This window comes from Amphiura filiformis, chromosome 3 (assembly GCF_039555335.1).
Source record: "Amphiura filiformis chromosome 3, Afil_fr2py, whole genome shotgun sequence".
In the NCBI taxonomy this organism is placed as follows: domain Eukaryota; kingdom Metazoa; phylum Echinodermata; class Ophiuroidea; order Amphilepidida; family Amphiuridae; genus Amphiura; species Amphiura filiformis.
This window is the reverse complement of record NC_092630.1, coordinates 538,040-552,494: the sequence shown is the minus strand read 5'-3', so window position 1 is coordinate 552,494 and position 14,455 is coordinate 538,040. Positions and strand designations below refer to the sequence as shown.

The 14,455-nt window shown below is 35.8% G+C and overlaps 1 protein-coding gene across 1 annotated transcript; it reads right to left on the bottom strand.

Annotated features, from left to right (window-relative positions):
* Positions 1-9,444: 9,444 nt before the first annotated feature.
* Positions 9,445-13,845, bottom strand: LOC140147578 (uncharacterized). Its single transcript, XM_072169358.1, has 2 exons — positions 13,455-13,845; positions 9,445-11,367 (listed from the first exon to the last, which is right to left on the bottom strand). The coding sequence occupies exons 1-2, from the start codon at positions 13,583-13,585 to the stop codon at positions 10,206-10,208; spliced, it is 1,293 nt and encodes a 430-aa protein (XP_072025459.1). The 5' UTR covers positions 13,586-13,845; the 3' UTR covers positions 9,445-10,205.
* Positions 13,846-14,455: the final 610 nt, after the last annotated feature.

Below are 14,455 nucleotides of genomic sequence, written 5' to 3'. Positions count from 1 at the left end.
GCATACGTATTGAAATCTTTATAAGAACATCTCCTCAACAAGATAATTTCACACCGCTAGTGTGAATTTTAGCGGTAGTTGACTCCCGGTACCCCAGGTCAACATAAAAAGTGGTAACCATGTGTGTTCTTCCTTTTTTCAAAACCCCCCTTTTCACTGATTTTTCATTGATTTTACCCCCTTTTTTGCCAAATCACTGACAAAATCAGGGTAAAAATCCCCCTTTTCAAGGTTTTCAATGAGAAGATTTCCAGACACCCCTTTCAATGACTCCAAATATTTTAATATATTAAGTACAAAATGTGCAAGTATGAACATTACTTTGTGTCTGTTGTACTCCCAGATGATCCTGTGTTATTAACTGGGGTAATTACAATGCCTGTATACTGATTTTAATTGAAAATGCCCCGGTAAGCTTACTTTGATTTATTTACTTCACGAACGAACCGGCGCACGCCAAACTTCAAGTGCAACAGGGGAAGAGAAACAACGATACAAAATAAAATAATTCGAACAGAATTAAAAACCAAGGAAAAATATCACTCGGTCGGTCGTAGAATTCGCTCCAATCACTGCCAATGTTTCCCGCAATGTTTTCAATTCACCACATGGAAAAGTGTATACGGCAGCCAAAACGGTTACATCTGACACCATCGATGTTCGCGTCGCTCATTCAGCTCTCTTCAAAACGTGCGGGAGCATACGTGCAACACCCACTGAGACAACTATATCGGGAAACCGCCGTGCCAATAGTAAAAAGCTGCCTTCTGACGCTCTCGCTGTGACGATTGAGGGCGGAATCAATGAAATGCCAGAGGATGGAGGCTGAAGACTCGGGCTGAAGACATCGATCGAACGAACCTGTGAAATACCCCTTTTTTTTTCAATTTCGCGGAGACAATGCTCAGAATACCCCCTTTTTTCGCGATTTCGCGGTCCGCGATTTCAGTCAACAAAATAGCCCTTTTCCGCGAAATTTAGAACACACATGGTTACCACTTTTTATGTTGACCTGGGGTACCGGGAGTTGACTAGACTCGCAGCGCTCGCATCTCTAGCATGCATCATTTGGTACCTGATTTTGCCTCGCAAAAAAAATGGTTTCCATCTGTAGGGGAGTGTAGTGTCGTGCATTTGACATGATTCATTCGCGGCCCGTTTGCTATAATGTGTGGTTGGTTTGGCTTCATTCAAGGGAAAGACACTTTGCAAGTTATGACACCTATACCGGACACCTATGTGTCCGGTGCCTCTTTCCTGTCCATGGTCATTAACATTAACAGTTACAAAGTGTAGGTCATTTTCTTAGTCCATCTAGGAAGGTGAGACTGATATTCTCTCTCATAAATAATAATAAATAGGTAGGCCTACAACGGGAAAGTTCACTTTTACCAGATCCCGGGTCCAGACACGGAAAAACAATTTCCTTTTTAAAATTTACTCCAGGGAAAATGCAAAACGATTAATAAGTATTTTCAGCCTATAAAGAGGTATGCCTATCTCCCTATTTTCATCATATATATACCGTATAGCCTATAGCTATAATTATTATAATTATCGAAATTAATTTGATTGAATGTATGTGAAGAGTATTTTCAAAACTGGTTTTGTTTAAAAGCTGCCTTATAATATTTCCTTGGAATATTTTAAATTGTATAATGTTCTAACAGCATTTCAGCATTTAAATGGACAAATTATTATATGATTTTATCTTAATTTCAAAATAATTTCCTTGTATTTTATTCTTCGGGAATTCCTCTATCGAAAAAGAGCAGACGTTGGATATAATTGAAGACTACCCGGTAGTTTGCGTATGACGTCCTGTCAACCAGACCAAAAATGCCGGACTGCGCACAGGTCAGCAACCAATCACACCGCGCCTTTGCCCTGACGTTAGACGCAAACTAGTCTTTTTAATTCTGTCTTCAATTTTTATAGCACGAAAAAAGTGCATTTTACCTGTATTTTATCATAGGGTTTATGGTGGTTTGAAATCAAAAATGTGATTGTTATAAAGACTTGCTATTCGTTTGAAAAAAAAACAACAACAACAAAACTATAAAATCCTTCTTATACGAGAGTTGGCATGTTACCCCATGGATTATTTTCATATGGTATTATTTACACATTATGTGGTTTGAAAGACAAAGGTACAGTCTTTATGTGATCATAAATAAATTCCATCCAAATATTCAATATGAGAATTTTCAGTTTTAAAACTGAATTCAGTTTCTTTAGTCAAAATTTCCGCAATTTTGTTTGATTTTTTGCCTGTTTTTGGTACCTTTTGCCCAATTTCTCGCACATTTTCATTATTCTTTAGGAATAATCAAAGGTCAACTTTACTGACCGCCTCTCGTAATTATTCCAATGATCTAATATTAGATAATACGAATATAAAGAAAATAAAGACTTGCTATTCTCAAACAGGTTTTGAGAAGACAACCATTACATCGGATATTGCGTGTGTAAAAATCACTATTTTTAGCTGATAAATTAAATTTGGAAAGCTGTGTGTATGAGCATGTGACTATTTTTGATTGGAAAGAAAGATTCAGAATCTTCACAATCGTAATCAGAAACTACTTAAAGCTATCGTCTGCAGATGTGTGCACTAGACTATCTTCAGTAGATAGCAATGTATGCGTAAATGCACGTATGGATTTGACATAAGATACCATCATAAATCATAATTGACAACATGGGCGTACGTTTAAAACTTTCACTATCTGTAAATCTAAGTGTTTAATGTTTCTGTAACACTTTTTGAACACTGCTAGGCGTTTAAATTTTCATTTACACAGTAAATGTATAGAACACTTAAATATTTATTACAATAGGCCTACTTTACATTGAACTTGCCATGCTTACTGTAACATATTATTCCTCCCCATGCTTTTTAAAGGAGGATTTCGTGATCCTATAGCATCCTCTTTTTATGACATTTTTCAGTACATATCCACGAAAAAAGCCTATTCCCAAAATTTCAGTTGATTCCGATTTTGCGTTTGCGAGTTATGCATGATTATGTGTATTACACTGCTCCATAGACAATGCGTTGTAATTTCGTTCTGGTGCACCAGAACGAAATTCAAATTTCACGATATCTTTGCAAAACGAATTAATCTGCAAGAAATATTTTGTACATAAACATTATGTAGCCAGAGGTTTCCAGTGATATAAAAATCTCAACTTTTTTGAGAAAAGTGGGGATGAGGCTGTGGATCACGAAATGCCCTTTAAGTTAAAAATAGCATCGTAAAGTAAGCTACACAATTAATGTAGTGCATAGTTGATGGGTTTTACCATAGAATCGATGGTTTTACGAGGATTTCGACACGGGATTTCGAATGTAATCAACATGTGCATGTCTGATAAATTTCTTTCAATTTGATTTTGATTAGTACCAAAAGAACATTAGTATTATGGAGTATCAGTATGTGATATCGTTGTTCAAGGTATTTTATTTGTCCCGAACAGTTTGAAGTCTTTTATATCAATATGGCCTTTCGTGTATTTAATATCGAAGACTTCTAAGGAAAATGAATTTCTTGATAGGTCAGAATAATTAAGTCCTGGAAAAAGATGAATAAATTGAAAGGCAATTTAGAATATTTATGCAATCTCTTAGATTGGGGGGGGGGGGTGTTAATAGGCTACCCGAAAAAGAAAAAGAAATAAAAAAGTAATTTATGACATAAATTCCATGACATAAAATCCCTGACAATCCATATACTTAGGATTTTATGACACGAAAAAATAAAAGCTAAATAAATAAAAGGTCATTTTGAATATTTCTCGGAACCCTCACGACCATATAAACGATTGCACTTAACGATTCTCTCCACAATTTAAAAGGCGCATATCATTATATAGCTATAGCCTATACTACGATAATTGTCCAAATCATTATTTGTAATTTGGAGAACTAAGTACAAATTATGGTTCAAGCATGCATTTAAATGTAATATTTATTCACCAATCTTTGCATTAGAACTAATGATAATGAGACAAATTAAAGAGAATTATCAGAAATAATTAGGGTGATTACGTAACTGATGCATGCTTGAACCACATGTACAAAAATTATCAAAGCATTTTAATTTACAAGGTCCCATTTAGCAACATATTGCAGGTCATGATGTTAATTGGGTTATTTCAGAAAATAAGTGAAAATAGAGGAGCAACTTTTCAATAAAAGAAATGTCTGGATTTCGTGTGAATCCAAGTTTGCTTTCTGAAATGACTGGAATGCCAATTGCCAATGTTACTGCAGAAAAAGCTTGGAAATGCAATTAAATGAATGAAAAACCACGGAAATGTCCAAAATGAGCTCTCAAATTGAGGATTTCCGATTTTGAACTATGCTGGAAATCATCGCCTTTGCACACTTTAAACATTTAAAAGTCTGGATTTCCAACATTCGCGACTGGAAAAAAATCCGGAAATCTATTTTTTGGAAAAACCATTCGGTAACCACGATAATAATACAAGCGTAGACATGTGGTAGAACAATTTACATGCATGCATCTTGTACGGTCAAAGCGTCCAATTACCCGAAACGTGTTTATTTATGCCTTCTGGTAATAATATGTTTTTACACTGTCTTAAACTTACGAACTATTATTAGACATATTTTTTGTTTTCTATACTAATAAAATAATAAGCGGTCTCTATCTGTCTATCTGTACGTGTATCTATCTATCTGTATGTCTGTCCGGCTATGCGTATCGCCGCACTTCGACGCATCATGCTGAAATTTGGGATATAGATAGGTATTGGGAAAAGCATGTTGGCCATGTGGTTTTGAAGGTCATCGGAGGTCAAGGTCAAAGGTCATAATTTCAAACTTTGTCCGATCGGGCCCAAACTTGGTGGGTGGAATCCTTGATAGGAGGGGAATGTAATGCGCGAAATAAAATCGAGGTCAACCGAGGTCAAAGGTCATTACGGAGGGGTCAAATTTCACACTTTGCCCGATCGGGCTCAAACTTGGTGGGTCGAAACCTTCGTATGAGGGGAGCATGAAAAAACATTATATGGAGGTCATCCGAGGTCAAAGGTCAAAGGTCATGGATTTCAAACTTTGTCCTATCAGGCTCAAACTTGGTGGGTGGAATCCTTGATACGAGGGGAATATACGCGCAAAACAAAATTGAGGTCAACCGAGGTCAAAGGTCATTACGGAGGGGTCAAATTTCAAACTTTGTCCGATCGGCTCAAACATGGTGGGTCGAAACCTTTGTATGAGGGGAGCATGAAAAACATATGGAGGTCATCCGAGGTCAAAGGTCATGGATTTCAAACTTTGTCCTTTCGGGCTCAAACTTGGTGAGTGGAATCCTTGATACGAGGGGAATATATGCGCAAAACAAAATTGAGGTCAACCAAGGTCAAAGGTCATGTAGGGGCTAAATTTAAACTTTGCCCTATTGGGCTTAAACTTGATAGGTGGAATCCTTCATATGAGGGGAGCATGAAAAAAATTACACCAAGGCCATCAGAGGTCAAAGGTCATCTGGGGTTAAACAGTATCGCTATCATGCCAGTGCTCTCACAGCATCAGGGCTCTCACAGCCGCAGGTGCACTAGTATTATAAAAAGGAACAAAAGACGGCATTGATGCGTTCTCGTGCATGTGGAGTCAATCCGATATATAATAATGTTATGTAGTATTGAAAATGGCATTTCGTGATCCACAGCCTTATTGACCTCTACTTTTCTAAAAATAATTGAGAATTTATACCACTGTAAACCTCTGGCTACATAATGTTTATGTACAAAAAATTTCTTGCAGATTTAATAATTCGTTTAGCAAAAATTTCGTCAAATTTGAATTACGTCCTGGTATACCAGAACGAAATTACATCAGCAGTAGCCTTTTGGAGCAGTGTAATACACATAATCATGCATACTCACAAACAAAAAATCGCAATGAACTGAAATGTTGGGAATAAGCTTTTTTCGTGGATATCTACTGAAAATGTGATAAAAAGGGGATGCTAGGATCACGAAATACTCCTTAACAATGCAATTTCTCAAAATGGGATTTTATTGTAGGCCTACAAAAACCTACATGAACAGTAAGTAGTACATCCGGGGTTTACATCCTACTGACTGATCGATTACAGCTATATCCTATATTTGGCAAAAATGTTATAGTTTAAATTAAAATTAGGCCTACCTTTCTTATGATCGATACCATGCAACTGACATGACACATTGGTGTAATAGTTGGGTATATCGATCGATCGATCAATCAATCAATCAATCAATCATTTAATATTCATTCCCTGTGACGTGTCACATAGTGATTGCGAATGCATGTTGGATTCCTTTTGTATCTTCAGTAGATAGCAAAATTATAGTAAGCTTATACCATTTAAATTTCACAATACAGCCAAAGTCCCGTTATTTTATGCGTTTATTTTATGCCTTACAGATTTATGACAATTGCATTCTATACTACACTGAGAAATAATTCGAATCTATACAAATATTTTCATGTCTGCATGCACTCAGATGACAAAAATAAATATCGTAGCAGCACGTATAGAGTTCGGTATTTAGAATCTTGCATCCGGATATGAAAAAGTTGCAAATAATTTACTTGCAGCCATTGAGCCGTACTATCTAATTAGTGCTCCACTGAAAGCAGCAAGCCTGATGACAAATTTGCAAGCTCCGTATCGCATTGAAATCACTAGGCTACTCTTGTGAAATATCTCTCTTTCATATTTCTCTATAATATCTTTCGAGTGCGTCATGTCATATGCAGACAGTGGAAGACATGGTCTTTGCAAATATTGAATTTCCCCTGTATACAATAGGGCACACACATAAACAAAACAATTAATTATAGTAAACTATCATCATCAATGAGGTTAAAAGTTATATAGGCGCCAACTCGTCAGCTTTATCGTAAAATGACAAAAGCTGTAAATGCTTTGATATGTCTTCATGTTCAGTAAAATGGCTAAATCTCATGCATGGTAATATGCAATATTACGACCCCAGTGGTATGTACCCCGGTCTGGAGTCAATTCATTTCTTTTGTCAAAAGGCACCAAAATGGTACATTAGGAAATTATATACCTAAAGTTCTGTTACATATTAATTTTCACAAACTGTGTTGTCGAAGTTCCCGGGTGTGAGTATGAAACACCTGATATGTGGTTCAACTTTTGGTGTGCCCACCACATTGGCTGCCAATTATGGTTTTATGATCTCATATGTGCATGTAATTTCCAGAAATGGATTAATAAAGTTTAACTTGACTTGACTTGACTTGACCAGCACCCAAAGCTGACCACAGGGATTTCTATTAACCCATGGACCAAAGAGTACCTTAAAAGAAAAGTATAAATAAAACCCCTTAACAACAATCAAATATTAAATTCTTCATTATTATGACTCTTACAGCTTCCTGTCAACGCTCTAAATAACAACTCAAACACAAAAATATTCTTAAAATATTATAAGCATGTTGTGATTTTATTCTAAACGTTTTGATAACATTTGCCATATAAAAGCCATTTTTAAAACGTTGTATTTAAAAAAATACACTAAAAAAGTTGTCAAAATATTTTGGAAAATATTTTTGGCAAATATTTAGCAAAATATTTTGCCAACTCTTAGATAACATGAGTTACAATGCATGATTTGCATCAAGTTTTCAAAAATGATTGTGGAACGTTACTATAACCCAACAATAAAACGTTTTGTGTTTGCTGGGTACGCGTCTTTCTGCCTTTTCTGTTTTCTGTCATTCACAGCTACTGGAAAAACAAACTTAGTCTTCATTTCTTGTTTTGTTGTTCGAAGCTGGAAATGTTGAATAAAACACATGAAGATAAAAAAGTAAAAAAAAACAACAACAACAAAAACCCAAACAAACAAACAGCATCACTTAAGGGGGTACTACACCCATTGATTTTTTTTTTGCATTTTTTGCATTTTGTGAAGAAATTACAAAAAAAAATGGACAAAGTGGTATGCAAAATGAAGGGCAAATCTTCTCGTTTTATTGGTGGCATCGGTATCAACGTAGCTTACATGCTTTTAAAAGTAGAAGCCAAAAGGTGGTACATCACTGATGATTTAAATTCACTTCATTTTGGAAAGCTTACTATCAACGGATTTCGTTAAAATTTTGGATATGTGTTGCTAACACGTTAGGGAAATAAAGTTGATATGTAAAATGGGAATAAGTGGTTCCTGATTTCTTTTATGACTTCATGAACTTGGTGCTCCACAACTATCAAAAAGGAACTGGTTAAAATGCTTCTATTTTCAATGTTGAGCTATATTTTGTATTTTTAACTTGCGACATTATTTCACTGAAACTTAATTAAGCCACAGGTAACAGGTTACCACAACCATACTACAGCAATGTTGAAAAAAATTGTATTTCTTGTCACCTATACTACCATATTGGGTAGTTTTCCGTAAGCTTAACGTTTGTGATTTTGGTAACTATTTTATATTTATTTGTGAAATCCATCGCAACTAGGCATTCTAAATTGTACTCACCATTTACATCCCAAGGTATATTAGTATATCCACCTTGCACTTCTCGATATATATCCAGTTAAAGACAGAATATCAAAATTATTCCTCATTATGATATCACAAACTCTCACATGTGTATTCAAAATTGATGCTTAAATTTGACCTGAACCAATTGACCTATAACCTGACATACGGTGACCTAATAGCCTTTTCTTCTCCTAACAACACATTATAATATTATTGACTAATGACTATACATCCATTGTGTAAGTGTTTATATATTTTGCATGCACCACTAGATTTTCTATAGAGAGTATAACAAAGGATTTAATGTAGGCCCTATTCTTTTCATGTACCCTACTTGAACATGCTGAATAGAATAAATCATGGTTTGTTATGAAACACGCATCTGAGTAACTAGGATACAGTAAACAAAATATATATAGGGCTAAAATGACTTACTACAATTGTTTAAAAGCACTTTTTTTCTTCTTTTTTTCATATTTTTTTTTATTTCACATGATCCGTGCATATATCGCCTAGCTATAAATGAAAAAATATTTATTTAGACCAATCAAACCAATATATGGGTGTAGTACGCCCTTAATGGAGCTCATAGGTTTATGCGGTTATTAAAATAGCACATGGTACCATAGCCTACATCAGCTTGTCAGAATTCCCATCTATGATATTCACGAAATAAATAAATAAACAAACACCTAAATAGGCCTAAATAAATAAATAAATAATAACGATGATGACAAAACGGAGTTACTATAGAATACCCTCTATTGTGGTGGTATGCTTGACTTCATGGACTTGGAGTTTCATAGGCAGTGGCGGCGCTACGGGATACGGGGGACAAGGCCCCCCCCGTATTTTTCTTGGCCCCCCCCATTTTGAGGCAAACCCCCCAAAATCACGTAAATTTCCACTTTTTGCGCAAAATTCCTCAATTTTGCCCCCTCCCCTGAAGTTTACTTTACCGCAATGCCCCCACCCGAAAAAAATTCCTGGCGCCGCCACTGTTCATAGGCCGGTGTGTTAACTACATTGAAATGTAAAAACTGCACTGAGAATTCCACATTACAGAATTCGGCGACAAAAATGTGCTTAGATCCGCAAACATTGATAGTTTGTACTCAGTACACAAAATGATGTTTAACAAAATCGCAAAAAACATGATTCTTACACGCTAAAACTTCATTTATTCCTATCATCACCCTTTCATCATTTTTGAGCTCATCGGCCTTCTAGTTCTTCTCTTCTTTCTGTTCTTTTCTTGGTTTTGACTACGAGAATTCCTATCTACAGCGGTAGCACTAATGCTAATTTCTCTCATCTTCCTTCTTAGTAAAGTAGTGTAAGGCACATCTGCGCGTAGCAAATCCTGACAATAATTTCCGGAATGTTTGGGATTAAGTATAAACTTATCTTCTCTTTTATCATGTCTATCAAATTTGTTTGTGTCTACACATCTATTTAAGGCTTCTTTTTCTAAACGTCTAAATTTGTCTAAATCCGCTTGAAAAGTTGGTCCGTAATCTTTGATTTTCTGCCACAAAGTTCTGTTAAAATGATTATAAAGTAAAACATCACCGGCGTTCCACTGACGTATTTTCGTTTTTATCTTGTCAGAAATGGTATATCGATGACTTTTACTGCGTATTCCGTTAGATATATAGATAATATCATCAAAACTCCAACAGAGTTGTTTTTTTCATCAAAATCAACGATTCATCGAAGTATTCAGTGATCAAAACTAAATGAAATTCCTCATCAAGGGAAACAATTTTCTTAAGAATTGCACTTGTGTTGTTGAAAAGTTTCGTATTGATAAAACCCAAATCATAAAGTTGACCATTTCTGCTACGCGTTTTCATGGTGTACTTAGTAGTGTCATAATAGAAATGCGGCTTTTGCATGAACATTTCGAACGGATTAGGATGTTTGCTTATTCCCATGCCTTTAGCCATTTCAAAATAACCAAAAGCAGATTCTAGTTGGGTTACGGGATCACGTAAAATTGTGATATAGGTTGCATTAGGCACTGTTTTTTCCATCTCTGGCCGATAGTACACTGCATGATTGTCAAGTATATCGAAGTATGGATGTGATCTAGCAAGCACTTGTGGTAAAGGAAGCACGCCCTTTCTAGAGAAAAAACTATTTGTTGCAAAAATATGACTTGATCGTGGAAGAGCAAACATCAAATTTCGGCGATATCCAAACCTTTCAAATATGGAAGCCATTGTAGTACTGCCCGTTTTATGAGTTTTTAGAAATACGATTTTAGTGATAGGCTTGCAATTTTCGTCAGAACTGTCGTTTCTAGTACTGAGTATATTATTTGTTTCTTTGTTTATCCCATGAGTAACTGATATGCTGCTGATTTTTGCACTGATTGCATTTATGTTTCTTAAAAACTCGACTTCGTCCTGATCATATGAATCAGACTCCTCCTTGGTATGGACTTCCTGTTGTCTCGCAATGCCGTTTGTTAATTTATCCGCGCTTTGCTTATTTGTTCCTTCGTCTTCATTCCCACTACCATAATAATATTGACTTGCTGTTGAAACATTGCTTAAAAGATGATAAAACGTCATATCTGATTCCGTTTCCATTCTTTCAATTCTCGTATTTTCATTCTGTCTTTCTGTCCTAGATGCTTCAATTTGTTTCGTCACCATTTCGACGTTTCGTTTATTTGCTAGAATTTGATCTGTTAAGACACGCGTTGGTTCTTTGGGTTGGGTTGTGTTTTTAGAAGAGTAAGTTGAATCCAGGTTCCTGATAAGAGCCCCTTGGGCATCGGAGTTGTTGGTTTGTTGTGAAGACGTTTCTCCTGTAAATGGTCTGTACAAAAGAAGCAACAATAAAGCTGGTTACATTTATCTCTTCTTTATTTGGCCAAAAAACACGTTTTTCAAAAACTTTTTTGAATTTTTCTAGAAAACCATTTTTTAAAGCTCATTTCTCGGTGAGAAACCATGTTTGTCGATTGAGAAACCGCGTGGATTTAATTTCGATTTAAAATATGTGCTGTATATTAATAACATGTGAAACGGTATAGCTGTAAACAGTAAAATATACAATTTTCTCAGAAGCAATAAAATATAAAATAAAACCAAATTAAAACAAAAACCACGCGGTTTCTCGATCGGCAAACACGGGTTCTCACCGAGAAACCGACCTGGTTTCTGGCTAAAAAACTTAAGACTTTGAAAGCAGTTTTTGATAAACACGGTTTTTGGCCAAAAAAACAAAACAAAATCAAAACAAAAAATACTGCTTTCGAATCAATAAGCCTGGTTTCTAGATTCGAAAAACTGTGTTTCGATGAGAAACCAGGTTTCTGAGCAAAAAAACCAAAACCTGCCATACTCATTTTGATGATGTATAAAGTACATGTCTTCGTTAGGCCGTATAAAATTAATGTTTTGGTTCTCGTCCAGAGGATTTTCATGAATTGATGAGGGAGGGAGGTTTTTTTTTTTTTTTTTTTTTTGTAAAATTAGCATTGTCAGTAGTTTTCGGTCTTCTCCAACAGTGCTCGAGGAAACGATGAGGCCCTTTTTTTTTTTTTTTTTCAAATGTGAGATTCTGAGGATAAACCCCTAGAGTACCACAAAAAGACTTGGAAGTGATGCTTGTTCTCTAATAAACTTATTTATATGTATGAAGATTTCATAAATCATTCCAAAGTCTTAAAAAATTGAAAAATCTAAAAAAAAAAAAAAATCTGACAAATCCCAGAAATTGAGGAGGAGGGACGAGAACCAAATTATTAATTTTACACGGCCTTATCTATTCCCATTTTATTTACAGTGTTATTTGAGCTGTAAGTAATAATTAAGGCGTATCATTAAAAATAAAAAATTACGAAGTTATGTAAATATTGGCACTGGTCACAATTTTATTTGTTTTAGGTAGCCAACATCTCTATACAATTTGGGTTACAACATCACCCGGGAACATCACTTTTTCTAAGATAGTCATTTATAGAAATGCTTGCTTTTATCTGAACTAAAATGGAAGGACATTATATAATCGTGCTTCCAGTTACTGGAACTCATCATGTTGACCTTTAATTGAAAGAAATCATGATAATGTCTAACGTTTTATATTACCTATAAATGAGAAATAAATTTTGTTCTATACATCGTAGTCAATCTTGATTAAGGTGTCATATGTGTAAAATATGAAATGTTTATCACCTAGTACTAGTACTACGGTATGTCACGAGCGAAGCATGTTTTGCCCTAAACATACTCTACTACGACACTTGGTTTTAAATCACCTTGCAATACACAGAAAATAGGATAAGGATCAGCATAACAAAGGAACAAGCTCCGAAATCCAGCATAAAAGCCACGGAGCATGAAATTCAATTGTCAGATTTACATTATAATATCATGAATATGAGCCAACGTCCTTCATATCAATTTTTCTATAGTTCTGGTTTCTCATGAATAGATTGAATGACAAATATTTGTTGAAAAAATCAGTGGCTCTTTTGGGCAAGAACATGGCATATCTTTTTAAAAGATATGGCATGTTCTTGCCCAAAAGAGCCACATGCGCATGGAAAGGATTATGATTAGGGGCCTATGTTCTTTTTTTATAATGTATGTGCAAAAAAACCCACCAAAAACAAAACAAAACAAACAAACAAAACAAACAAACATTTCACGCCCAGTAATAGTTTTTGCATCTTTCGGGAATTCTTCCTGGAAGCGATTTACATTTATCGATGATGCTTTATTTGGGGGTTCTCGATTTTGGCATAGAGATAGACCAAAAAAATACCGTGGATTAGGTAGGGATGTGTGGCTGGGACCGTCCAAAAACATTTTTTTTGACGAAAAAAAGATACCCAACATCATACTAATTTCCTAGACTTCGTAAGTGATGTTAAAACAGTTTTAATACGTACTACCTACCTACTACGGGGCATTGCTTTTGGAGAATAAATTGTAATGATGCTTGTTGTACTGGACGGAATATACACACATATCATCAAGGTTAAAATCAGCACACATAAAGGCAACAAAACTTTCTTCATCAGCGCCATGATGTTTTACTCCCTGGTCTGGTATTCCTTTGGCATGGTATTCCCTAGCCGCAGTCTGTGGCCCTCACGGACTTAGCGAGCGCGTAGCGCGAGGAACCGAGCGCGTAGCGCGAGACGTTCAATGGAGCGCGTCAGCAACATAGCCCGAAAGTAGTGCTGAGGTATTCCCTTGGTCATAATTAACTCCATTTTCACGAGAACTCGTATAGTGACACGTGTATAGCGAGTGTAATGCATACATTGCTATACTCTGTTCATCTCATATATGCGAGACTCATAAGTGACCAACCTGTTCGTCGTTTGAGGCGCTAGCACCAACAGAATTTTAGTCATCCTCAGCCATATAAATTAATTATGCATGAGTCGCAAGTACGGGGGAGGGGGCATTCAACACAAATGACCATACGGGTGACAGGAAAGACCCCCCTTTTTGAATTTCGCAGCTCCGAAAGACCCCCTATATTTGACCAAAATAGAGCTCCGAAAGACCCTTCACTGCCAAAACGTGGGTTAAAATTTTTAACCAACAGGATTACCAGGTGAACCACAATTGTTGGTTCAAATTTTTAACCAACAAGTTTAAACTTCTGATGACATAGGTTAAAAAGTTTAAACTTGTTGGTTAAAATTTAACCAACATTTGTATGGTTCACCTGGTAACCCTGTTGGTTAAACATTTTAACCCACGTTTTGTTATACAGGGTGTCCCAGAAAAAATTACCGGGCGAATAGATTTGGACGTAAGTCAATAACTAGACATCAGAATCCAAAAATTTAAAAATCAGAGTGTAGCCCATCTTATACGGCAATTTTACTGGATTCGGTTGACTGATTGCGAGGAAATGAGCGATTACATAACGCATGCGTCAA